The sequence below is a fragment of the Phytophthora ramorum genome (assembly GCF_020800215.1).
Source record: "Phytophthora ramorum isolate Pr-102 chromosome Unknown Phyram_PR-102_s0023, whole genome shotgun sequence".
Classification (NCBI taxonomy): domain Eukaryota; phylum Oomycota; class Peronosporomycetes; order Peronosporales; family Peronosporaceae; genus Phytophthora; species Phytophthora ramorum.
In genome coordinates, this window is record NW_027150669.1 from 370,374 (window position 1) to 396,825 (window position 26,452).

At 51.0% G+C, this 26,452-nt stretch overlaps 3 protein-coding genes across 3 annotated transcripts; 1 reads left to right on the plus strand and 2 right to left on the minus strand.

The window, feature by feature from the left end:
- Nucleotides 1–1,995: 1,995 nt before the first annotated feature.
- Nucleotides 1,996–3,234, plus strand: KRP23_14916 (uncharacterized protein; the record flags this gene model as incomplete). The annotated part of the gene is made up of 2 exons (XM_067885795.1): nt 1,996–2,585; nt 2,796–3,234. 2 exons carry the CDS (start codon nt 1,996–1,998, stop codon nt 3,232–3,234), a joined length of 1,029 nt encoding a protein of 342 aa, XP_067737072.1.
- Nucleotides 3,235–15,797: 12,563 nt separating this feature from the next.
- On the minus strand, nt 15,798–16,146 carry KRP23_14917 (uncharacterized protein; the record flags this gene model as incomplete). The annotated part of the gene is made up of 2 exons (XM_067885796.1): nt 15,798–15,876; nt 15,965–16,146. The coding sequence occupies 2 exons, from the start codon at nt 16,144–16,146 to the stop codon at nt 15,798–15,800; spliced, it is 261 nt and encodes an 86-aa protein (XP_067737073.1).
- Nucleotides 16,147–16,224: 78 nt separating this feature from the next.
- KRP23_14918 (uncharacterized protein) lies at nt 16,225–16,784 on the minus strand (the record flags this gene model as incomplete). The annotated part of the gene is made up of 2 exons (XM_067885797.1): nt 16,225–16,634; nt 16,700–16,784. 2 exons carry the CDS (start codon nt 16,782–16,784, stop codon nt 16,225–16,227), a joined length of 495 nt encoding a protein of 164 aa, XP_067737074.1.
- Nucleotides 16,785–26,452: the final 9,668 nt, after the last annotated feature.

The following is a 26,452-nucleotide window of genomic DNA, read 5'->3' on the forward strand; positions in this document are numbered from 1 at the left end:
TTGAAGGCATGGCGTGTGGATTTCGACAAGTGCATGCTGGCACTAGTGTTCGTACAATAGCCCCCCCCCCCCAAGCTCATTCGGATAAACCCTCCCAACAACTCTCAGTTGTACCATCGGTGACATCCTTTCGATCTTGAAAACAGCAGCGAGCTTTAGGTTTCTGAAACTTGATTGAAGCTGGTCAAGTCCTGGAAGAACAACGACGTCGATGAGCTCCACCTCACAAGATTAAAAGTTTCGTTTTTGTTCTGGCAAATGTATTGGTTCAAATAGGAGGGGAGGTGCACGACCATCGCTGTCACGAGATTCCCATGAAGTCTCGTGAGGTATCGAGTACAGATGATGATCCAGTGCAAGCAAGTGATTCAATAGGTCCTAGCCGCACTCTGGGACATGACCAGCGACAGCAACTTCAACAATTATCGAGACAGTGGTGAACCCATGTAGCAGAGAGTGTAGGTACGAACCTGAGTAGTGGGTGAGCGAGCGAGCTCATTCTGGAATCTAAAGAAAAATAATAAAGTTGACTCCTGCTCTGGCCAAGCAGACGTAGGCTAACGTGTTTGGTGGCCTCGAGTAGTGTATCGGGCACCTTAACTACAATCTTCCGAGTGCTTTCAAGACGTGATCCCGGGTACATCGACACACAAAACCAAGACTTCCTTTGTCTAAGTGCTACCAACTCCAATCTTCCAGCTCACTCTCAGTGAGTTGGGAGATTGCGACAAAGACGGAGTCTCGTTTAGTACTGTATGTAGAGCGCTGCCATAGCGGCTGTTACTTTTTGGCCGTTAGTGACAGTATATAGCATCGAACCTAGAATTCGGTACCCACGCTCCATTGCTGAAGTATCAGGTGGCAGTGGATTTGTCTTATTCACCGCTTTCATTAATGCTGCAAGTGAAAGCGCAGCTGGATTTTCAAATGTATTCTGGCTTTCCCAGCAATATCTGACTATATAGACCGCGGTATATTTGGCTCCACTTGCAAATACAAATTGAGCATCATGGCTGCACTTGAAAATAGTCATTACAACTGGGTTATAGACATTGACGTCCTCACATCGTATTGGACAGTGTAACTGGCGTTTTTCACCACCTTCGATACTTATGGGTCTCAAATGAACCACTTCAGGTTTCAAAAAACCTGCAAACCGTTTCTCGTGGAGTACGAACTGTTTTCTATGAACTCATCGGTCATTTGAGAGTATTACCTCTGTTAGAGTTCGATCTTGTAGATTCAACAATTCGCGAAGTGCACATAAAATACCTTGAGCATGATCGACAATGATTCCAGTAATGACCTTGCACCTCTCGCACTAAAAACGAGCTTATTAATGCGCTATCCCAGCCTGCTTGGGGTGGTCTGCACTTCTCGACGTATTTTATTTTTGAATTCACGTGAATCTGATGTTCGTCGGCCAGAGCCTGTATTGCACTATCTAATATATCTGCAGCACTAAACTTCGCACCACAATTTTCACAAGTTGATGTTATTGGCGCGAGTGCTCCAGGTGAAGGACAACAAAATGCATCTATATCGTGAATAATCGGTTTTAGCATGCCCGGACGTGGTATTGAACACATTAATTTCCATCAACCCAGCACGAGGGTGTAGCTGTCAGCACCGTATCTGCCAACGAAATCAGTATGTCATCAAAATTTGTGTCAGACGCAACAACATCTGTATATTCTAACGAAATTGTAGGGAAACCGTCAGCCACACTGCAAAGTACCACTCCGTTTCAAAAAGAAAGCATGATTGACAAAAGTAGATGCCCTTCACTCCTGTTTATCGCAAAACAGGGTAAAACAAATACCAAAATCCGCCTTTAATTGTCACCATTCGTTTGGTACCCTCAGATTTCTCTAGCTCCCAGTATTGATGGTTAAATGGCTAGTTGAGCAGTGCCGCCACCAAATCGCTAGCCTGCCCAGCAATCATAACAACTAAATTCGCCTGTTCTGCTTCAAGCACTAACTTCTATGCACCATGGAGAAGCCCAACACGGTTAGCAAGACCAATCTGGCTGACGCCGAACGCCAGCAGGTTCTCGCTGCTCTCTTGATTCGCTCCACCAATGGCCGTCTCAAGCATGGTGACATCGCCGTTGCCGAAACAGAGGGGATTCACCCCTCCACCATCTTCCGCATATGGACTCGCGCCAAGACGGAGGAGGCGCGTACTGGCCGCTTTGCATCGCCATCGCGGAGACTTCGCAGCGGGCGCCGGCCGGCCGACCACACGGCAATGCTCGAGCGGCTTCAAGGTGTCGATGTCGTGGAACGCTCAGCTGTTCGCTCGGTCGCAGCTCCGCCTCGGTCGTGCGAGTGCACCAAACCCTTGCTGACGGAGGCCAACAAGGTTCAGCGCCTGCAGTTTGCGCTATCTCACATTCAGCGCAACACCATGCTGTTCGACGACATGCTCGACGCCGTGCATGTTGACGAGAAGCTGTTTTACATCACGCAGCCCACTCGACGGTTTCTACTCCTTCTGGGCGAAGTGGCTCCTGTGAGGCGGTTGTACAGCAGGCATTACATCACTTGCGTGGTGGTTTTGGCTGCCATCGCGCGCCCCCGGTACGACCCCACCACAAACCAGTTCTTCGACAGCAAGTTGGGAATTTGGCCGTTCGTTGAGCATGTACCTGCGCAACGGTCTTCTAGACACCGTCCTGCAGGCACGCTCGTTACCAAGGACGTCTCCGTGACGAAGAAGACTTACAGATAGATGCTCATTTCCAATCTGCTGCCTGCCCTGCGCGAGCTTTGTCCTGCTGCAGTGGCTAGGAAACACGTCGTCGTCCAGCAGGACAACGCCCCCGCTCACATCCCGAAGGCCGATGCTGCGTTCGCGGAGGCTGCTCGTGCCAGTGGATGCAACGTTGTATTGCGTAACCAGCCGCCCAACTGCCCAGGTATAAACGTTAATGATCTAGGTCTGTTTTCAGCGGTGCAGATGCGCCAACGCAAGAAGAGGGTCCGCACCATCGACGAGTTGATTGAAGTCGTGGTCTCATCTTACTGGGAGCTGCCCATGCGAACTATAAATGCCGCGTTCTTGAGCGTGCAAGGCTCGTTGGGCGACAGCATCGCCCAAGCCGGCGACAACAACTATAAACCGCGGCACATGAAAAAGGAGAAGCTTCGGCGCGAGGGTCGCCTTTCTGTGTCGATTCGTTACTGTGAACGCGAAGAGCAGATCTTGACCGGCTCAGTAACTTTGTAGGTGGACAGGCAATACAAACTTGAAGTCAAAACACGTGCTATCTTTCTGAAACATCCTTCACGATGTAATCATGCTTTCTTTTTGAAACGGACTGGTACGCATGTTAATCACCGGCACCTTGAGCTTTGACAGCAGCTCCAAACGCATGAACGACACCAAATATTCCACCTCCATGCTTCGGGGAATGAGCCTATTGATCCCAGCCGAGGATCACTTCAATAACTGTGTTAATCACCTTTAAAAAAAATAATGTGCATATTCCACAGGATAAGCAGCAGTGATCGCTTTTCGGTCAGTACGATTTGGCATCAAAATCATATTTGCTTCATCAATAGCCTTCCTTGAGAGCTCTCCAGATTTCACGGCAACATTGTAAGTTCCGGGAGAGTCTTGTTTTTCAGTGAGGTACATTGATGTCACTTCGGTAAAACTAATGAATTCCTATAAGTTCCGACAGAGTCAGGGCAAACTGTAAAACAAAAAAACACCTGGAGGGGGCCAAACCGTTAGAGTATTCCAAAGAGGTCGTGTCGAGCACGCATTCGCCCTAGATTCGACCTAGGCAACGCAGTTTCCGGAACACGAAGACCCTTTCGTAGATCAATGACTCGTTGGATCTCTGGTATCGGTGACTGAGGACTAACACCATTCGTTCGGCATTGTGAAATATGATTAAAATGCCTGATCGTAACCAACACTGTGCTTTGCGATATTTGCGCTGCTGTTAGTGCTTGACGCTTCACATTAATTTTAAGGTATAGTGCTCCTCTCGCATTTTGAGACGCAAGGTAGCCAAACGCAAGTAATAGGAATATGTTGTGCTTTTCAAACCGGTGATCATGAACGCGGAGGCATCGAAGGATTCATTTGCGAACTAACATTTGCTTTGGGCGGCCTACTATGAGTCCGCCACAGTCTCCAAAATCAACGTGGGGAACATTTTCGCACACGCGGCCCATTTTGCCATCGACACGTAGTCTTTCGACTTATGAACAGGAATATCCACAAAATAATATTGCTGTGGCTGAACATGTACACTTGATGCTCCAATCCAAGTCTCTTCTATAGTGTTCTCGCTACCATCTTCATTTACAAGTGAGCCAAAGCTTGTGTAAGTAGTTTCATCCCGGATGGTATTTCCAACTGGATCAACTTCAGTTGTCTGTGTTGTAATCTTGTCAATAATTACACTGGTGCCAATAACATCCGGTCGAGAAGCTAGTGGATTCCACGCCGTGCGTGTTGAAGCTGCAGTCATCGCAGCAAGTTGCGACGGTGTGCTAACAACTCTTCTCACGTAAAAGCAAGCGGCCGTGGTTGCAGGTGGCAACGACACTCGCGGTGAAGATGCCATGGATCATCAACTTGCAGGACAGATTGGGATCGGGCGCGTTTCCAATAGCGCCGCCGTTTCTGTGTGCTCTACAGGGAGCACATCCAGTAGCTAAGTGGTTAGATGTAACGAGCACCGAGGGTGCTGTGAACTAGGGACCAGCTTGAGCTATCAATATATTCCTCACGTCGCATTTTACTATCAACCGATCAAGTCGTTCAAGACTTCATCTAATCTAACCTTCCATCAGCACCGTCAGATATTTCACATACGATGACTGGCTATCGAGGCTAATGCGCTGGCAAAATACACTACAGAGGTAACACTCTCCATGCGTTTAGCACTATCACCAATACATCTCGGGCAATGGCATAACTACGGGTGCATCCAGGAGGTGGTAGGCTCTCGTTGTTCAAGTGCTATTGTGATTTTTACGGTAGATGTAATTATAAGTCTAGGTCGGAGCACAAGAAATGGCTACATTTAAGTCTTTTGTTACCTTCTAGTTGGCTCTGAACGTGTCCACGTTCAAGTTTTTTTTTCCTTGGGGCTCGCTTCAAATGCTTCTGCCAATCACGGACCTTGTTCGTATGATTCCGCCAATCATGAATCAATATTTCCAAGACATTGCAGAGACGTTGAGATTTGAAGTCGTTTTGGACAATGCGACCTGGATCTCATTTCCCAAATTGCACGCTACCGGAACCGCACCATTAAGACAAATCCCCGATCCCCACGCTAAAATGGCAATTCCAGTGAGTTTGCCGTGCTAATCGAGGTGCCTGCCGACCCAATCCATGCTGGATATGTCAATCACGCCCACGCTGCCGGCATGACGGCCACCTTCAACAGTGCCGAACCCAATACGACGCCCACGCTGCATGCATGCTGGCCAACACCAGCCAGGCCAATCCGTTGCGACACTGACGGTCCTCGACTCACTAAACGCCGCCGCGTGTATGGCAATCACGCCGTTGTGCCGGCGTACGGCCTGATCCCGAGAACGTTGACCTGGTCGGACGCTCTCGCTGCTCATATGTTGCCCGACTCCGCCAGCGCCGACCCTATCCGATGTCCACGTCACCAGCGTACCGCACGAGCCCGCCAGCACCGACCCAATGCGACGTCTAAATTAGCGCACGGCCCCGACAAAGCCGACCTGATGGACACCTATGCTACCGGCGCGCCGCCTGTCTCCGACAAGTCCGACACATGCGTGACGCCGATGTTGCCGGTGGGCTGCTTCCCGATGCTGTCTCCGTGCGACGCCAACGCTGCCGGAATGCCTCACGCCACCACGACTCAGAGCCGGTACGTGCCGGTCGGTCGCTCAACTGCCCCACCCCGGCTATGCTGATCGACTGCGGCACCGACCACACGTGGAGCTTGCGTCGCCAGCATTATGCTTGGCCTCACGCCAGGTAGAAGACAGAATGGGTGGCCTAAATTTTCGTAATATACCCCGATAATAGTAATGAATCAAACTGATTGGTAGATATTTCCTTTCTTACCAAAACATTTCCGATAACCAGTTTGTCGATTATTATTATTATAAGCAGAATAGTTCGACGAAATCGTTAGGCATAAGTATAAAAAAATTGAAATCAATCCGGTTCTAGGTTCACTTTGCGTATGGACACCTCCACCAGCAACTTTGACCGCCGCAGACGGGAAGTCGTTCGCTTCGAAAACCGGTTGCGCGAGCTGTTCATGGGTGTCTACCATGAGTACAGCGTCCCATCGCTTCCATTGCAGATACTGCTACAAGCAAACACTGGGAACACGTCGAATTTATCTTTCATGTGCACCACACTAAATGGTTCCTATACAATAATGATTAACGTGCTCTTCAACGCTGACAGTATTGATATATATAATAACCTCTCATTTCTGATTTGATCAGGTTTAAAGTAACTTGGATTTTGTATTGATATTTAAACTCATTAAAAATTAAGGCTCAAGGCCAAGATTTCTATCTGACACTCCTTGACAGAACCGATACAGCGAAGGTGCCGCGCAGTGGCAAGCGTCCCGTACCCCCGGTCGGGGAAAGTGACACCAAGCGTCAGCGAATGTCATCGCGGTCAACTAACGCAGCTAAACTGCCTGCATTCCCGCGGTAAGTCGTCCGGCTTACTGTACATGCTCGCAGCATATTTCTAATTGGTCTGACGTTTTCATCACAGAGGACAGTGTGTTATTCATGAAAATATGGCGCGCACTCCATTGCGACGGGTGGACTTCTAAAGCTCTTCCTCTGCGTAGTCTGGATAACAGCTACCGATACGTCAAACCCGGCTGTAATCCAGACGGCGAAGAAGACATTGATTATTTTCGTGAAGAGCAAGCTCTCGTTGGCTACTACTTGAAGCAGAGCAACCAGTTGATCCAGACTGATGCCGACACGGTGGGAGTGCTGCCTTCCAATAAGCCCTCTGCACCTTCCCAAGGTAGTCGCGCTCGTTGTGACGTTGAGCAGGGACGTCAAGATGCAGTCAACGACGCTGGCACCTCTATTGAAGGTGTTGACAAAGGAGACTTCAGTGTCAGCCCTCCTAGCAGTGGTGTAGTCGACACAGGGATTGGCGTTGACCCGGGCGCTACCATGGCTTTTTTACACACTATCTACGAAGGCTATCAGGGTGATTACGGGGCTGATTGTGGAGCCGGTCGTGACTGCGGCAATGCGGAGTACGGTGCCTGCGTACGGGGATGAACGTCGGGTTTGGCCAAGGACAGGGGCGTCGAAATGGAGCAAACGAAGATGTCATCATCATCGAAGATGACGATAACAACGAAGGAGTCACCGCGGTCGGTCCTACGAACAGTGGTGGAGTCAGTGATGGGACCAGCATTGCCCCGGATGCTGATAGCGCTTCCATATGCACAGCCCACGAAGGCCGTGATAAAACGTTGCGTGATTGCGGGACTGGAACCGCTGCTCAGACTAGCGGCGGGGCTAGTCGTGGCCTCGGATAGACGGGTCTCGTGGAGGACGTAGACAGCGTTCAAGGTTCGGTCACGATGCAAGGAGTGGTGGAGTTGTTGGTGAGACTTGCACCGTCGGAGCTGGTGATGTATCTGGTAGTGGCGTTGGTAAGGTTAAGCATCGTAACGGCTATGTGCGACGGCGTGGAATTCGTTCGAGCGGCGGAGAGAATGCTCATGTTGGCAGTGTTGCTGGTAGTGGTGTCAGACAGGTGAATTCGCATAGCAGTAGCTGTGTAGAGCGTGGAGGTCAGAAGGCCGCTGCTAAAACCTCTCCGGTTTGCAGTGTACCTAGAGGAGGACGTGGAGGACAGTCGACCTCTGATGAAAGCGCTCAGGTTGGCACGGTAGACGTCGAGATCCGATGCGCGGTGGTAAAATCGCTGCAATTGGCAGTGCAACTGGGGGTGACGTTGGCCATGCAAAATCGTGTATTAACGGTCGGGGGGGGAGGGGCAAGCGATCGAGTGGCGGACAAGTTGCCTTGGTTGGTTGCGAATCTGGCCGTGGCACCGGGAAATCGAAAAAAGGCGTGTTGCGGAGCAAGGAGGTTGTGGAAGTCGGGGAGGGTGTGGTGGTCTTAGCGATTGGGGAAGCCATTCCCATTCGAGTGCTGAAAACACGAGTGAAAATCTGATTGATGATACTTAGAGGAGTGGTGGAATTACGATGAGGTCTGCATCTGCTGCTAATCTTGCTGCTGCTGAAGTTGATACACCTCACCGTTGCCGTGAAGTAGTGAGGTATACGTGAACTGTTTGGTTGCGTACGCACCTACGAAGGAAGGGTGGCTGAAGACTAAGAAGTTAGCGCTGGCGTTTAGACAAGTAGGCACTGCTTACATTGTGGGGGGTGTTTGCAAGCTGCTCCTCCCAACCCCGACTGAGCTGCAGGGCTTGGTCTTCCATTCAACGAGGAAACAGCGACGTGGCGATTTCCCAAGAATATCATGAAGTTGGACGACTGGGGCCGAATTACGATAATCCCAAGCAGCAGAAGGATCGTAAAAGTTCTGGCAATTATTACCAGGATGCCGTTTTGGTGCTTCAGGGAGAGTGTATGGGTGCCAAGCGCTCGAGTCAGTGCCACGCTGTACACGACGAAACTTTCGCTCATGGTCAACATCATCATCTTCACACTCGTCATTGAAGAGTCCCGAGGTTGATTCACTTGGAAAGACCGGACACGGCGAATGTGACAGGTCAAAATCACACTCAAACTCAGAATCGGCTGACTCCGAGGGCTCGTCGGGCGCGTCGGGTGAAGGCGTCGAAATCCCGGTTGGACTAGACACATTGTCGTCGTCAGGATAGGCAACCAACGCATCGAACTGAAGCTCCATTAAGAAAGTATGGAAGTCCTCCGTTAGAGTCATCGGAAGCGTCGCCGGACGTCAGGGGCACCAGTGAAGAAGGCGCAGATGATGGTGGTGCGGCAGAAGGAGGCACTACCCTCGATGGTGCAGGCATTTGTGACGCGATCATTTGTGATGGCGCGGTGACCACCACGGCGCCATTCATACGTACCTTTGTTATGCTGTGACCAGTCGTAGCCTGAAGCTCCCTCAGCAACGTGACCATTGTGCTGGCAATAGGTCTGTGTGGCGCTGTGCAGGCTCTTAGCAGGCAGCGAAGGTGGGGACGGTGTCTCCGGTAACACACGCACGCTCCTTCTGTGTCATGGGCTCCACGCTCTCAAACTTGCCCGCACAGACACCGCCCATCGCGTGTACGACTCCGTGTCCCGTTTGGCCTGTCCGCTAGAGGTGGGTGCATGACGTGCCCCGAATCTGAGAGACGAGTGCTTCTGCCGCGAGACTGGCTTGCACCAGGAGCTGGACTGCCTTCGAGGAGAATACTCCACGGCTGAGAACCTGCTGATGAAGCCCGAGGACGAGCGGGAGGCGTGATTCAAAGCGAGTTCACCTGCAGAGACAGCCCGTTGTAGCGGTGGTTAAATTCGAGGTATGGGTCTGCAACGATAGCAGGGATGCTGTGCTGGAATAGTGCTGACTGTTGATGCTTGTTTGTTGCAGGCGGTTGTAACAGTGTTGCTGGCAGTATTGGTGCTATTACGTACTACGTCATCGGCTTGGCAGCTCTTTCGACATGTAGAAAGGCCCGCGACAATGGGGTGAATTGTTGGGTGGCGCTTCGTCCATCAGTAGGCATGATGTCAATACCTTGCATTGGTTACAATAAGAGTTCGTTCGCACGTTCAGCTCTGTGCTTCGTGTTGAGATCAAAAGCGACGTCTACTCTAACTGAGTATGTCTATTGAAGCATTGGCCTACGTGATTTACTACATCCGAGCAGGTGAGCCCATTCTGTAGCGTTACGTTGACCTTCTGGTGTGACAGCTTCAGGGCGCGCTTCGTCAAGATACCAGCGCGCTCACACGCCCGCTGAAGCGTAAGGAGGCTGTGTCTTCGAAGAAGTCCTTCTTAGTGTTGCCTGTGCTCTGGTAGTCGCGCTCGTAGCGCTCCTGCTCGGAAGTTTCTTGTCGCGTGCCTTCTTCTTCTTGACAAGGAAGATATTCTGCTTCTTGCTGTTGTGTCGGCCCTGGTTGACCGCGTCGTAGATGACGCGCTTGCCCTGCATACCGGTGCACTTGCTGAATTCGTGCATGGTCTCGCCCTCCAAAGTGGAACCAACCATCAGCTTCTACTGCTTCTCAGAGCCATCGCCATTAAACGGGAACATGCGCGTGAGTAACAGCTCCCTTGCGTTTTTCGCTCATGGTCTTGCGGCGGCACTACTTGGATCGCTTAGACTCGTTGGACGGTAGGTCGAAGACTTTCTCCTTATTGGCATTGCCGCGCTCTCCCTTGACGAACGGATCGCATTGCTCGAGCTTCCTCACGACGGTGGAGACGTTGACACTCTGAACAAGCGAGAGGTCGTTTTTCGATTAGCCTTCCTTCGCGAAATGTGTGTCACGCGGATGCGTGCTCGGAAAGATATAGCGAAGATACGCCGGGTCCCACGCCTGCCATTGCTACCAGCATTGCTGATTCTGTCCTGGCTCTGGCGCTTGTAACTGCTGCTTGGGCCAATGACGTGAGAACACTGCCCTTTCGGAAGGGCGCCCAGCGGCCAGAAATCCGAATTAAATCATTTTGACCTATCACGATGAGTTATTAGACCTCCTCGATAGAGGCATTTTGCCTCCTTCTGTCCTTCAACCCACCGAAGGGTCGGAATGGCTACATGCTCGTTGGAGGCATTTTGACCCCTTCTATTTGATGACTTCTTGGATTTGTATAGTATACAAATTCACTGTGTTCGCGGAAGGGTTAATACGGCCACTCGTTCGAGTCCCCATAACTTCATCATTTTTATCATTTTAAGGTGCGGTTTTGACACAGGTTCCCAAACGCGTTGAGAAAGAGCTGGCATGTGCTAACACTAGCCTTTTTCTCACTGTACCGTCGCCCCTCCCAAAATCGAACCCTTCTCAATTGATATGAAATTATAAGCGATCAGATTTTTTAATTTTGGCATTTCTCGTTTGCGGTAATAGAAGTTTTCGATAATAAAATAGAACGGTGATAATCCGTCTCAGTACGGATAAGCATGCATTCTGCAAGTAAATATCGGCTATATTAGACAGGTTTAAAGTGGTGCGTGATAGCTTGCTGCTTCCTGGATGCGATCGACTTTACTCGTAGCTTCAGAAGCCGACGAGACAGGAAGCGGCGAGTGGGAACCACGTCATCATTGTCTCTCGCATTCGCTGCAAAGTACCGCAGAATCAAATTGGCAGCTTCAGTAAACTCCCGGTTGGTTGGTGTTGCTACCGGAGGTGCTTCATCTTGTTCGCTGCAGTAATCAGAATCTAGTCGTGTGGTCGAAGCGCAGCAGAACTAGACAACAATGTCGTCGCAGTAGTCATAGGGAACTGCTTTCTCATCAGCCGGGCAGAGCAAGCTGTCAATTGAAATCTCCGACGATAGCTTTAACAAGCGCATGCAGCCTTGAATCTGCTCGAACGATTCCTCCTCTGCAACTTGAGCAGCCCTTGGGTACGGGCGAGCAATGTGATAGGTGTCTGAAGCCAATTTGCAGTTTCTCCAGCAGTTCACTACCGCTGAGTGAAGGACCTCCTCCCAGGCTTGCTGTGCCCATCGCATCACTTGCAGAACATCTACCTTGTACCAGTCACGCTGAGCTTGCCCTGACAGCTCTGCAGCGTGAGCAAGGTGTAGCCGTTTGTAATGCGCCTTATAGCAGCGAATTACGCCTACATCGTGCGGCTGTAATACTGACGTCGTGTTGGACGGGAGGGAAACAATTTTTACGTTCGACAATCGAAATGCAACATGCGACGAAACATTATGGACTAGAAAAATAATGTGACGGTTCTGGCAGATCATCTTCGTGTTTAGACTTGTCGTCCAGTCCTGAAACACAGCAGTGGTCATCCATGCTTTCTTGTTCGAGTAGTAATAGCGAAATCCCAATTGGAGAGATGTTTTTTCGAAAAGCACGTGGCTTCTTCGCCGTTCCGATAACAAGTGGTTCGGCCATATCTGTCCCCGTCGTATTGACCATCCGCCGATCGTTATACTCGACTTGTTCAGCTTTACCCCACCAGTATTGCCGTCCTTTCGACCGATCGTCTTCGATGGCGCGCGTCGGTAAAACAGTCCAGTCTCGTCGGAATTGTAGACATCGTCAGGTGCATAATCAGCGATCTTACTAAGAATCGCCGGTAGCTCTCGAGTCACTGTAGCAAGGTCAGCGGACGCAGCCCCATCGTGAAGGTTTATGCACTTGAAATCATGACGGCTCCTGAACGTCGCAAGCCAGCAGTATAAGCATTTTGGGGGCTCCACCTCGCTCGCAATCAGCCCACTCTGCTGTATTTTAGCGAAGAGACTACGGGCTCTTATTTGAATGAGAGCGTCTGAAACGGGGACATAGTTCGCCTGCTGTGTAAGCACCCACATTTTCAAAGCGTCGTCGAGAGGTGAATTCGTGACGGTGTGGTTCGTTTTGCGGTCGTCTCCTACCACGGCATCGAGGATCTGAGACTTTCGCTTGAGCAGACCAAATATTGTAGCCTGCACTGGGATCTTTGCCAGTTGAAAGTGGATGCCGCACCACTCTCTCAGCTGATTTTGCGTGAGCTTCGGCTCGCACATTTGCTTTTCGACCAGCAGCTGCTTCTCTTTTTGGGTGAGGTTACCTGTACGAAGCGTGGGCATTTTGGAGGGCATGTTGTCGTGTTTATGAGAGGAACACGTGCGGGGAATGGGGTGGGTGGCCGCTCGTACAGCATATGCTCCCACTTCCGGTATCGTAGTCCGACCCTATCCTAAGATTTGCTATGCATTATCGTCGGCTACTTAAAGACTCAACTGTGAAGCCCGAATGATGATATCCTCCAGATCAACGTCGGTTCCATAGTTAGTGTCCTCCTTGTCCCTCTCATCTACAGCATTAAACACTATTCCAGTGTGGCGGAAACAGTTTTGAATGGTGGTCTTACCTTGTAGTTCGAGCCAGATATCCTTGCTCCATTGCATTGCCTCTAGCTGGTCGACAGTGTAAACGTCCTTCTTTAGCTCTTCACCGCGCTTGACCTTTTTGTATGCCCAACGAAGCTGCTTTCCCCTGTACGCGCGCTTGAACGCGGCGATGATTCCTGCGTCCATGGGTTGTAGGAATGCCGGGGTATTCGGTGGCAGGAACTCTACGCGGACGTTAGTACACACAATATCGCCCCAAGTGGTGGGACGATGCGTTGTCAAGCAGCAACAGGATCTGACGGCCCTTCGCACGCATGTCGCGATCCAGATCGAGAAGCTTGTGTTGTGATGTGTGGCGCTGAATGGTGCGTGGCGATTCCCGCCATAAGTGAAACTGTGTCACCTGTCTAAAACGATTATATCAGACGATTCGGGGTATTATTTATAAGTGGTACCGGAACAGAGAGCGCTTACTGTAACTCCCTTGTGAAATTGATATTTTGGCAATAATGATAACTGATCGAGCTCTGGTGTTCTCCCGTGATAATCATGTGTGGGAGGGACAACTGTATAGGTTGGCTCACATACTGGAAGGTATGTTGGCAAGGTGGACAAGACATACGGCCACACTCAGCTCCATACAAAACCCTATATTAATCGAGAGTCTGCTCAAAGTGATATTACTAGGGATTTGTATGAAACGAGTTTTTGCACGTCTAGTCGATCGCTATAATCTGTATCGCCGGTGAACTCAACCACACTAACACACTAACGTTGCCACAATGTGGTAAGGTTTTCATCACCTTATCTGGCATTGCTTCCACCTCATTGTTCTCTCTCCCAGTTGTACCAAACTATTATGCATTCTCGTCAACCCTGATACAAAGTTGCGCAACTTTCGGCAGATCATTGACATCAGGGGATGCATGTCGGTCGGCGTTTTGGAGTACGGGTGCGTGGCCTGGCCGCCTCTGCCGTTTCCGCGAAGCAGCGTGAGCGTGCACGCATCGTCTGGTCTATATTTATCAAATAAAACTCGTACAAACTTTGAGCCTGAATTTATTTTACGAGTGGTACGATTTCACATAAGATAATTTTAAGCGAGTTGTAAATTTGAATAATTTTGACTGATCCTAATTTCTTAATTTAGGAAAAATACTGGTAAGTAGGTTTAGCTCCAATCTACTTACAAGCACCGGAAGTAACATCAATCTACTTACCCGGCAACAAATAGGGCTGAATCTCATTGAATAGATTCATTCATCCCACACACTGGATGGTTAACCAATCGCATTCGAAAATCCGACCAATTTTTGACGGCTTCGTCATCAATGATGGCGACTAAACTTGTTCATACGAAATGGTGCAAGGGAAAGGTGAAAATCCTCGATTTAACGATATTTCAACCAGCTTATAGAAAGTCTGCCAGCAGCGCATTCTAAACCCCCTTAGTTAGCTAGCATTGCAAAGTGAGAAAAACACATAATATCGCCCAAAAAATGTGTCAAATTTAAGGCATGGGAAAATAGTTGCGCAAAGTTAAATATATTGAAGAAGAAAAAGTTACGGACCAAATATGTACTGGAAAGCCTTCCCTCCATGCATGAAAGGCTTTCATTGCATTGAATGCCTGCCATGATGATTCTGGGAAAGATGGTGTGTGTAAGTATTGGTACTTCTTGAAGTACGTGTATACAGCAATACAGTACAGTCTTGCCAGGCAAGTTGTCTGACTCCCCATCATGGGATTTTGCACCATCGTGAATTTCAGGTGTACAAGCGTACCCGTTATTTATCGATGGGCTCAAAGTCAGTGCTCGATTTTCTCGCTTGTAGTGATGAACCTCCGCACGCTGTTCGTCTCCGCTGCTGTTGCTACCCTCTGTGCAGTCGAAGCCGTCAGTATCGGCCACGACAAGGTGCAACCATTCGCGCAACCCGAGCCTGTCACCATCTCCGAGAAGACCGCCGTCCGCTTTAAGCCGATCCTGCGGATCGACAACGGATGCCACTCGTACCCTGCTGTCAATGCTGCCGGTGAGACCAATGCGGGTCTAAAGGGAACAGGCCGACCTAGTGGAGATTGCAAGGGGTCGAGCTTGGGATCGCAGGTGTACGGCCGATCCGTTTGGCATGGAGACCTGTGGGCCATCATGTACGCGTGGTATTTCCCGAAAGACATGCCGATCTTAGGTAAGGGTAAACGCCATGACTGGGCGAACGTCGTTGTGTGGCTTGACAACCCTGCGCACGAAAGGCCTACCATCATCGGAGTATCGCCTTCGGCGTACGTGACAACGTACGCTAAGTACACGCCTCCTCCCGCAAACAGGCTCACCGGTTTAACCTCCATGATCAGCTACCTAGCTGACGACTTGAACTATGGCTACCACACTTTGGACATGAATTGGGAAGCTGGTGGCGAATTCCAAGACCTCGTCATGTGGGAGCAGTTGACCGATGAGGCGCGCGCCGCCTTAAACGACACCGACTTCGGCGAGAATGCGCTGGTCCCCTTCATCGACGCCAACTTCAAGGCAAACCTCGAGAAGGCCTGGCCGTACTAGTGAACACTTTAGCATGAGACTCGCAGTACATTGAGAGTGGAAATGGAGATTGAACTTCTTAACTTTATCTTCATTGTCCCGATGCCGTTGTCTAAGCTCCGCTTGCTGAATTCTTAGCGATAGTTTTCCCCGTGCAGTCGTCACATCAGTGGCGGTGGGTGGGAATGAGAGAAACCTGCTGCTTGAAGACCATGCAGTTTATCTAAACACACTCGCGCGTGTCAGCTAGCAACACCGTCGCCTTCCGCCACAACACTATATTGATCATGATACGCTGCACGCTATAAAACAAGGAGCAACCGAGCGCTGCCATGCTCAAGCAAATGTCAAAACTTCGATGGACTTCTCCAACCTAAGTTTTCCCCTTACTGACACTTCTCCGAGCCACCAAACACGACGCACATGGCCTCTTCATCCTTCAGCACGCTCTTCTCAACGTCTGACCTCTTGTCCTTCATGGCCTCGAGCTCATCCTGGATGAACACCTTGAGCACGAATCGCGCCATGAGACTCCGCTTCATCTTGCCCAGCGAGGGCACACCTTCCCACATCTGGTGGGGCGAACCGCCTCGGTAACGCTGCGGTTGGCACAGACCCTGGATCTTCTCCGTGAGTGCAAGCTTTTCGCCTTACTCCTTGTAGGCGGCAACGGCCTCGTGCAGGTAGACGAACCAACGCAGCCACTCGTGACTCAGCACCAGCTTCTGACCCTCAGGGAACTTCTCGGCCGACGCAGCCTTTTCGATGCAAGCGTTCATCAGAGCAGCGGCCTGCTCCAAGTTCCCTCGGCGGTGGGGAGCGATGCTGCGAATAGGACCAGCACACACGGAACTAGTCAGGAATTTCTTCGCCGGGAAGGAACCGATGGAGCGCGAAACGTGACGCCACGCTCCGTTGTGTGGGACGTACTCGTAGTGCGTCAGGAACTTCAAGCCGTGGTCGGCAACGAAGTTCACGGCTTCCTGGATGTACGCCACCTCCTCTTCGTCAGCGAAGTACGGGATCTCATGCGAGCGACGCCCGGCTTGAGTACCTCGTCCTTAGCAGCAACGGCGTAGCCGAGAGCAGTGGTGTGCTCACGGCTGAGGCCAAGCAGGCGCGCACCGAATGGGCCCGCGCACCGAATGGGCCCGCGCACTGGCAGCCACCACGCGCCTGGATACCGAACAGGTCGTTCAACAGAGCACATACGAAGTTGTGATGCAGGAAGCGGTCGCCGAAGCGAACCAGGAACGAGAACACGGGAAGCTGGTCCACATTCTCGTGATCGAGCAGCAACGTGATACCAAAAATGACTTTAGCGGGGATTGCAAAATTATGTCGTCTACATGGTGGTTAAGTGGCCTTCTATTTGATGTTTATGTATTTTTCTGCCTTTAAACACTTTTGTTTTTTAAGAATAGAATAGTTTTCTATGTATAGGTTAGGGTAAATTTTGAATCTAAACCAGTCCAAATGGCTGCGGCAATCGCTCCAGAATAAGTTTGTATCGAGACGGAGGTGTCCGAAAAGCTTGTCGCGGGGGCATACTCATTTTTACTGTATGTGAACAGCTCACAGTGAGCTACATGTACATGTACATGCACCCTGTACAGTACAAAAACGCGAGCGTTAGCGCAGAAAAGCTCTTTCGTGACTAATCCTAATCTGCGGGTAAACTCCTCTAGTAGAGGCTTTACCCAACAACTGGGCGAGTCATCCATGATGGCGTGAAGTGCATGTATGCCATGCAGGAGTACATGTGCTGCAGCAGTACGGCCCCTGACTCTAAAGTTATGTGAAGGTTGTGTATCTTCGTAGCTTGCGTCAACCTGCCCTAATTAGTGTACTCCGTAGACAGATTTAACATCTTCGCATCTCTGCCTAGATACACATTTCCATGCACTTTGTAGAATTTGCAACTCACTAATCAACCGCTATCATGCGTGGCTAGCGCTAATGAGCTTCGAGATGAATTAATGCAGAATTGTATTTCTCCACCAGCTAGACTTCCTACTAGTATACACTAAGCTAATGTCACTAGCAAACAGTTTGCAAACAGTGCCAACATCAATGATCAGCGCAACGCGTATTATACTTGCTATAGAATTGTGAACGCTAATATTTTAGTCCCTTATGCATCCCACGTGCTTAAGCTCGGACATATTCTTGGATACACGTAGGTTGTGGCTTCTGAACGTGGCCTGTCGCTATCATCTCCCGTTTGCAATCAACCGTTTGTAACAAACTCATGATGATCATAATCAACCATCTCACCTTGAGATTGTGGACTCCAAATGGGAGGTGATCTCGACAGGACACGTTTAGATCATCCAGAGGATCCTCTAGGCCTTGATATCCTGGATTGTGCTTCACTCCACAGACTGATACGGAAGCTGCTCCCAATGACCGACGCTTTACAAAATCAAGTCAAGCAGCCTTCCCTCTCGTGAATAGGTTGTTATGCATAAAGCTGGAATATCATTCATCAAAGGTACTCAACTATAGAAAGTATCCCTTTTATCAAGGACAACCCCATCGACTTCTACTGTTTGCGGTCCTGGTTTCGGTCTCACTCGTCTCTAAAGCTAGCTACATCGAACGAAGCCCACTAACACCTCTAGAAGACACTCGATTGCTTTGACTCTAACAAAAAGCTGAGCCCTATCGATCCGAATAGTGGAGCTTGTAAGGAAGCAATACTGCCTGCATCAAATGGTTGACGCGTTTTGGACATGCTGGGTGTCAAATGCAATCGGGTTGGGGATATTGCGAGCGTTGGGTCGGTCTTTCAGCAATCAGCTCGCTCGACGTTTTTGCTGTCTTAAATAAATGTAGTGGAGCGATTCCCGCAGCCTTTTAAACTGGTTCAGATTCAAAATTTACCCTAGCCATACATAGAAAAACTATTCTATTCTTCAAGTGTTTAAATGTAACGGTTCAGATCATGGATCTGGTATTTGGCGGGATAAACCTTCGAACATGGATAAAACGACCTCATTTAAGCGCTCTACCTGTCAATCTTAATACCATCAACTAACAAGACACACTCACTTTTCCGCATCAGGTCTGCTCCGCATCAAGCTCAAGGCTCCAGACTGCCCACCACGGACGCGGAGGTGGACACCGAGGCCGGGCGACAGCAGCGGAGCGAGCAGGAGCTGGGAATTCTCAACTTGGAGGCGTGTAGACGAACCTATTCAAGCTTTTGGGCTGTTATCACTATGCGCAAGCATCATGACAAGGCGCGGGAGGGTCACAGGTGTCAAGAATTACAGCCCCCACGATGTGGACGTCCTCCGGGAATTCATTAGTGATGTTCTGTCGACAGGTGCGAATGAATGGGAGTCAGTGCGGCATAGCTATGAAGACTATGCGGTCGAAACCAACCGCGCAGAGTGCGAACTGGTGTTGCTCAATAAGAAATTCCAAGCGTTGCTAAATGTCAAGAAGCAAACGGGGGATCCAAGGTGCCCTGAAAATGCCAGGGTGGTCCGTCAGATCCAGCGCCGGATCGAAGAAAAGGTGCTTGTGGAGAACGACGTTGGCGAAGAAAGAGCTTTGAGCAATGAAGAGGACAGCCGCTCGACAGCATCCCACACTCCTCCGGCGTTAGGTGAAAATGAAGGTGCCAACTCATGCCATTACCTATTTGCACCCTACCTGAGTTCAAAGTGCGAAAGCAAGTAGTGGAAGCAGCTAATATCAAAGCCGGTCGTGGTGATAAATGCTCTGCCATTTCCAGCGCCGTAAATCGCCTTCCATGCCGTTCCATATCGTGGCTCGGGGTGGAGGTCGGCTCTCGTGAGGTAGTGTTGGCCGCGCCGACGATCACGCCTCTCTCTCTCTCTGGCCTTCGGCGGTGATTGCAAGCATCAGAATGAGCACAATGCTCTCGTCGTTGCCCTCGTAACTCATATTGCTATAGATGCGGAACAGAGTACTGCGGGTGGGCACGTACTTTTCTAAATCTGTGCGCGCCAGCTAAACCTATGTTTCGGCATCCCAGAAATCCCAGAATAGCTGCGGGAATCGCTCCAGTGAACCACTTCCAGTTTGAATGTACCCAGTATCTGGTACACTCTGGATTGTAATTTTCCTCCGTCCAGTAATAAAATGGTGGTTCCCAAAGCAACTACAACTCGTAGTACATCACAGCCTAGAGGATCGTCTGCACCATCCCCGATGAGATCATTGGTTGCAAACGCTTTTGTATACTGTACATGCATAATGCATTGCATTGACGCCCAATTGGCCCCGCTCGACATGACGTGTGTTGGCTCATACTGTATGTACATGTATAAACTAGACCGTTGTAGTGTTCGAGTAGGATGTCCCGGTCTTTAGTCAAGAGACCATCGTTTCCGTCGTGGGGACAACTGACTTAGTTATCTGAGATCATTACTTTCCTGTTTGATCTGCAAGTACTGACACCAACAAGCCAGCGTCTATATAGGGATCTCTCCGGCAAATGAACCAGGAGCCTGTTCGTCTGTCTCGCGGCCTCAGCACCAAACGAGCCAAGGATATTCTGTCCAGCCTCCCCAGCCCTCCTGCACTTAAACTCTCCGATGGCTGGATGAAGGGCTTCGCGAAGAGCCACCAGCTGCATGGAGAAACTGACGCGATGTAGCGTGCGCTTCCAACAGGACCCGAGACGAAGTTCGTGGGAAAGAATGTCTACTACGTAGACCAACTGCATGGGTGCGAGAAATGTGGCCAAACGTGAAGGAAGAAACCGTAGCGAACTGCTTCAGGAAGTCCGGTATCGTGTTTACTTAGCAGCGGGTCACCGTTAGCGTTGCTCTTACTGGAGAAATCAAAATCGCGGTGATAACGGTATCCGTTGTCTTGTATGCACTCTAGCTTGTTGTGTAGCGGCTCAGTAGATGGCGCGGCCAAACTTGGTTCAGACGTCTTCAGAATGGATCGAATGAGCAACGGGATAATGCCATCTCCGATGGCAGACAGCGTCATTATAGCGATCACTGAGGGCATTCCTTCGATGACGATCCGATAATACATGTTGCAGTTTGCTGGTGGCAAACCCAAGTGCATTTGTGAATTTAAACTAACGCAATGGTAGTCTCTTAGAGCTCAAGACTTCGCCGGCACTCGCCCATGGACTCACTGAGCATTCACTCGTTCGAGAGAATAACGGGGACAGTGGCATTCGCTGTCGTGTGTAAATCTCCCACTGGTGTGCCACCCCAAAACTCAAGGGATTTGTGTGCGACTCCTGAGCCCGACGAACGGGCGGCTTCGCGATGAGGTCGAAGTCCAGCAGAGTAAAACTGGTTGCGATCGTTGACCTAGGCGCGTTTGTGGCACAATTTGGCGATACCATTGACGGCTCATTGCTTGGTGGTGCACGTGTCGGTCCAGCCAAGCTCGCCGCGTAGCTGGAGAACTTTGACACGCCACACTCTTGGTCTTGCGACTTCGCAGTAATTCTCAACTTGGCGTGCGCCTTGCACAAATCTCGAATCTGCCTGAACTTCTGGCAGTTCGGCACGCTGCACCGTCGACCACCCCCGTGAACGAGGCATAACCCGCGATACTGCGAAAACTTCTCGCATCCTTCCACGGAGCACCGCCGACCACCCCCGTGAACGATGCATAACCCGCGATACTGCGAAAACTTCTCGCATCCTTCTACGGAGCACCGCCGACCACCGCTATGCTTCACGCACAAAGCTCGAGTCTGAGCGAGTTTCCCGCAGCTTGGGACTCGGCAACGCATGCCTCCTTCGTGGACCTTGCAAAGTCGGTCAGTCTGCGCCCTCTTGTTGCAGCCAGGCTCGCTGCACTCGGTAGGATTTCGGGAACTCGTTGATTTGGTCATGATTTACTCGGTGTAGTGTGCTGGAACTTGCAAATATCGGAATGGGAGGGATGTGTACTTATGAATCACGTCTCGTGATCCGGGGACTGGGGATTACGTTCTTTTCAGATGGTGTCGATATTATGGAGGCGGGAAGTACCGGTATGGAGATCGAGGCTACAGAGATCGCAGGCGCGACAGCACCCCAACCAACTATGGCGAGCGCGGTGCCCACCAAGCAAGGCCGCGGGGTATTTGCGAAGGCGGGCCCAACGTCGAGCTCACAGCGAGCCGCCCATTGGAGCTGGTCACGTGGAGCACATTGAGCGTGAAGTCTGCAGAACTTCCTATGGACTTTTGTTGTCACACGAACACGGAGTGATTGTGTATTGCATTTCAAAGCATAATCAAAAAAATGCAACAACTTGTCATGTGGATTATGGATTGAACGTCATTACGATTGACGTGGCTGGTGTGCTGCGTTGCACGTTGCGTGTACATGTACATGTGCATGAATTTACCTGAGCTCCTAGTTTTACTTCAAGTCCATGTCGTTCTAACTACTACCACTCCGTTCCGTAATGATAGTACGGTACCCATGTTCCTGCTCGGGATTTGTGAAAATTCACCCATGCCTGACGTTATTGGTAGAAAATAACGCGCTTCGCAAAGTTCTTTATTTGTATGTTTCCATCGCCAATGAACGACAAGTTTCCGCGCCAAAAAGGAAAAAATGAGTTGTTCTGAGAGCCGAAGCCACCTGCGCTGCGAGAGATGTCGCCCATCCTCTCCACATTGCTCTATTCTTTTAAGCTAAAGCTGGATCATTCCATCATTTACTCCCAGAAGCAACCAGCTCTAACTCTAAAGCACGGCAACGCTTGCGGCAAACACAGACAATTGATGAGCTTATTGCACCAACTGAATTTGCTTTTTGGGAGTTGCCCCCCTCTACCGTTAATACTGCAGTCCTTTCGCTGCAGTGCACAATGAATTCGTGTATTGGAGACTCTGGTGGAAATAACTATCGAGTTGCACACATGGCGAAGACGAAGCTGGAGCGGGAGGGACGACTGCCGACGAGCATTCGGCGCACAAGTGCAAATGAATCGTTTTTGCACATGATGGCTGATAGTAGGAAGTAGCTTTTACTTAAACCAAATGAAAGTGTACCTTACCGTATAACCTGTGTAGTATCCGACACCCTTCTGACTTTTGGGTTCAGCCCCCTTAAAAATGATAATTCACAATCCCTAGACGCTTTGCTAAAAACCACCGAATTAGCACTCGCGAATGCTGCCATTAGATTCAGGAAGGGTTACCCAGAGAACCCTCTCAGCGCGGGGAACGATTCGAACAAAGCCCAACACTTGCATTAGACGCTTACTGCTGGTACTTCCTGCAGGTCTGAGCTTGCGTAGCACACAGTACGAGCTGCTCTTCCAGGCCTTCTCAATGGTATCGCGGCGTTTCCGCCACAGGTAGGTGTTCTTGCGCTTGGTCTCGAGCGAGGAACCAGTGCTCTCAGGGTAGAACTTGGCGAGTGCAGAGGGCACTCCGTGGGAATCAGAATGGTGAATGACATGGAGTCGAAGCTCATACGTCGGCGTTGAGCGCTTGACTGCCGAGCGCGGCGGCCTCCACCTTCACTTGCTCATGCGCGGCCCATCAATAGTTGGGAAACAACTGCGTTTTAGTGGTCTGGGGCCTAGCTTTTATCGAGCCATGGCCACCAATTTTTGGAGCTGTCGGAAATGACAACGAACCGGTGGTGTCCAAATTGCAGTCATTCGATTGGCTAATATGGCTTGTCGGATATAACATTCTATCCGATACTACACAGGTTATACGGTACTAGCTTTCAGGAATACCTTGCGCGCCAAATCGATAGGACCCCGAATTTCGGAGCAGATCGTTGCCGATAACTCGGCTTCTACTGCGAATTAGAGACTGCTATTTAGATATGTTGCTGCTGTCATGCATACCAAGAGCAGGCTTGCGCTAACAACTGCGAATTCGACACCCTTGGCAGGGCTGGTATACAGATTGCAGGTTTTGACAAGAGCGACAAAATATAGTACCATATCTTTTTTCTGGCGAAACCTACACGTTTTATGCGACTTCATACAAACTTCTATATTAAAAGAATGAATGTCACTACTGGTCAGATGAATGGAGGAAACTTGTTGTTGAGCAGCTCACTACTGCTTTAATCGTGGTTGCCAGCCTCTCATTTTTCAATGGGCTGTGGTAAAGCCCTCACCAACCAAGAGTATTGGTGGATCATCGGGCTCCACGACGGCGGGGTCTTGCTACACAACATCTCAAGAAAAACCGGCCGCTCTCGCACCTGTGTGCGGAGGGCTATCAAGACCGAGCGAGGACCGCAGACCGACAGCGGCTGCGACAAGCCAAGGGCAGGGCGTCGGTTAGCACTAACCGAGAGGGAACTGCGTGTGCTGGTTCGCACGGCGGCGTCCGTAGAACACTTCGCAGCGGAGCTCAAGACCAAGCTCGCGATCAAGGCCTCCGTGCGAACGATACAGAGGATGCTTCAGCGTGTGGACCATCTGGTCTACACCAAGATGGACCGCACGCTGCCCTTGACTGCGGCACACAAGGCCGCTCGAATGGCGTGGGCTGAGGAGCATATACTGAACCCAGGTAGATTTGTTCGTGTTGTGGTGGAGCGGGATCACGAAATTGCTGACGCGATCGCAACTCACCAACGGTTGCCCGGACTGCCGACTGTCGGAGGGGGTACTCCGTTGATCCGGCGGATCTTGACCTTACAGCTCACCTTGTGTACCCGACGGCTTGGGCGGGTTACGCTCTTCCGGTACTCACGCGAGGGAAGTCAGTGGTGAACAGGGCAGAACTGGGGCTAGAGGGCCCTTCAGGGATGGGGGTGGTTGGCTGCCACGCGGATATGCTTCACGCAGCAGTCGGTTGGGGTGATGATCGTATGTGATCGATCACGGGGTGTGTCCTTTACGGGGTCCTTTTCGATGCTTGCCGCCTCCTATGGCGGGGTCTTGATGAGTTGGAGGGAGAAGGGGAGCGCACCTGGCCAAGCTATCCAGGGGCTTCCGCGTTCTCGCTTGAGTCACTTCAGGTGGTTGTCCGGTCGTCGGGTAGGCCAATATACTTCCTTCCCCGGAATTCGGAAGACCACTTGCGTGCTACAAGGAAAATCTCTCTCTGTTTATCCATTAAGAACTACGTGCCTATCCCCCATCTCTCTTGCGTATCTCATGATTGCTGACATTCTTGGACCTCCGATGTGCCGGTATTTGTGGTACGTGCTGATCTGATCGGCTGATTTGTACCCATGTCAAACTGATCGGTCGATCGGAACCCATGTTGATCCGATCGGTTGATCTGAACTCATGTACCCAACATGTGGTACCGCGACCAAATCTGCCAAGATCGGAATGATGGTCTTCACATTCACCGTCCGGTCGTCCGACCGTTGATGCCGCCCATCCCAGGTCCAAAGCCATCCATCCGTACCCATCAACCAATCACCTGGTCGGACACGATCAATCCATCTCCAAAAACTTCTGGTCACTTCTCCACAACCGCCCCCTGTGCGGGAGGCGATTGTACAGCACTCGACTCTCGCCACAGTCTTCAACTTGCTGCCGTGCACCTACTCCTCCGACCGGGTCTGCTCGTGCGCCGTTAACGGCCATCTGCCATCTGCCTCCGCCATGTCATCCAGCGACCGATCGTCGGCAACCCCTTCGCCTTCATCCGCTTCAAGCACTGCTTCTCCTGATGTAATCGACGCCGAACCTGCGTTGCCTCCCGTCGTCCCAGACATTACACGCGCTATCCCCCAGGCATTGCGCCATGGCACGCTGCGTGGGCTCAGTGCGTATGCTGCATCGCCTCCAGCCGGTATTACACCGGCTGCGCAAGCTCCGGCAACCGCCCCCGTCCCGATGTCGATCACCACGTTGTCCCAAGCGGATCGCGACACACTGCAGGCGTCGCGCGCCACGTTGGACCGGATACTCGGCCACCTGAGCGATCAAGATGCGGTCCAAGGAATATACGCCGATTTGGCGCAAGATCACGTCGCCCTGCAGGCCCGAGCCCACGAACTAGAGCAAGAGCTGGATCGTGTGTACTCGTCGTCGACGACCTTCGTGCAATCTGCTCAGGAGCAGTATTCGGCGCTGTTTCGCGATCATCAGGGTACGCGTCTCGCGTTAGCTGACGCTCACAATGCCCTGGCAAACCGACTCGACAACAGCCGCGCTCTCGACACGGCTCGCACGTTACTCGCCGCAGAACGTCGATCGCACGACGAGGATGTGGTATTCCTCCACGACCGGATCGGTGCTCTCGAGCGACAGGTCTCCGATCTGCAGGCGCGGGTCAACGCTCCATCGCCCCGAGCGCGATCAAATCGATCTTCTCGTCTCAGCCGTCACATAGTGGTCCAGCAGCGAAACTTGGTGGAGTTGGGTGCGTGTCGCGATCGGGTGCTTGCTGACCTACAGCGTTCCCGTGGCGATCTGCAAACGTCCGAGTCGACTCGCCGCCAACTGGAGACCAGCGTGCGAGACTATGAGACCCAAGTCAAGAGCCTCGAAGACCGCCTTGGTGACCTTCAACGCGACATGGACCGCCAACTTTCGGCCACGCATCGCCATGTGGCGCGTAGTAACACTGAACGCGACCAGTTTCGCCGTCAGGCCTCCGACGCCTCCACTCAGCTCCGAGCGGTCAGAGATCAACTCCAACGGACGATCACCGAACGCGATCAGGCCGCGACTTTGCGGTTGTCCTCCCGTACGTATGCGTCATCTGCCCATGTCAAATTCTGTGCTAACTGTATGTCGTTTTGTTGTCTTCCAGGTTCCACTGTGGCTTCTCTGAGGGCTGCCATCGCTCGCTTGGAAGGCGAAGTTACTCGCCTCCAGGGCGATCGCAATCGCGTGCAAGTTTTACAGCGGGAGAATGCCACCCTGGCTGGAGACTTGACCGCTTTCCGTGCTGATCGCGCGGCACTGATTGATTCGCGTGATCGAGCTGTCCGTGAG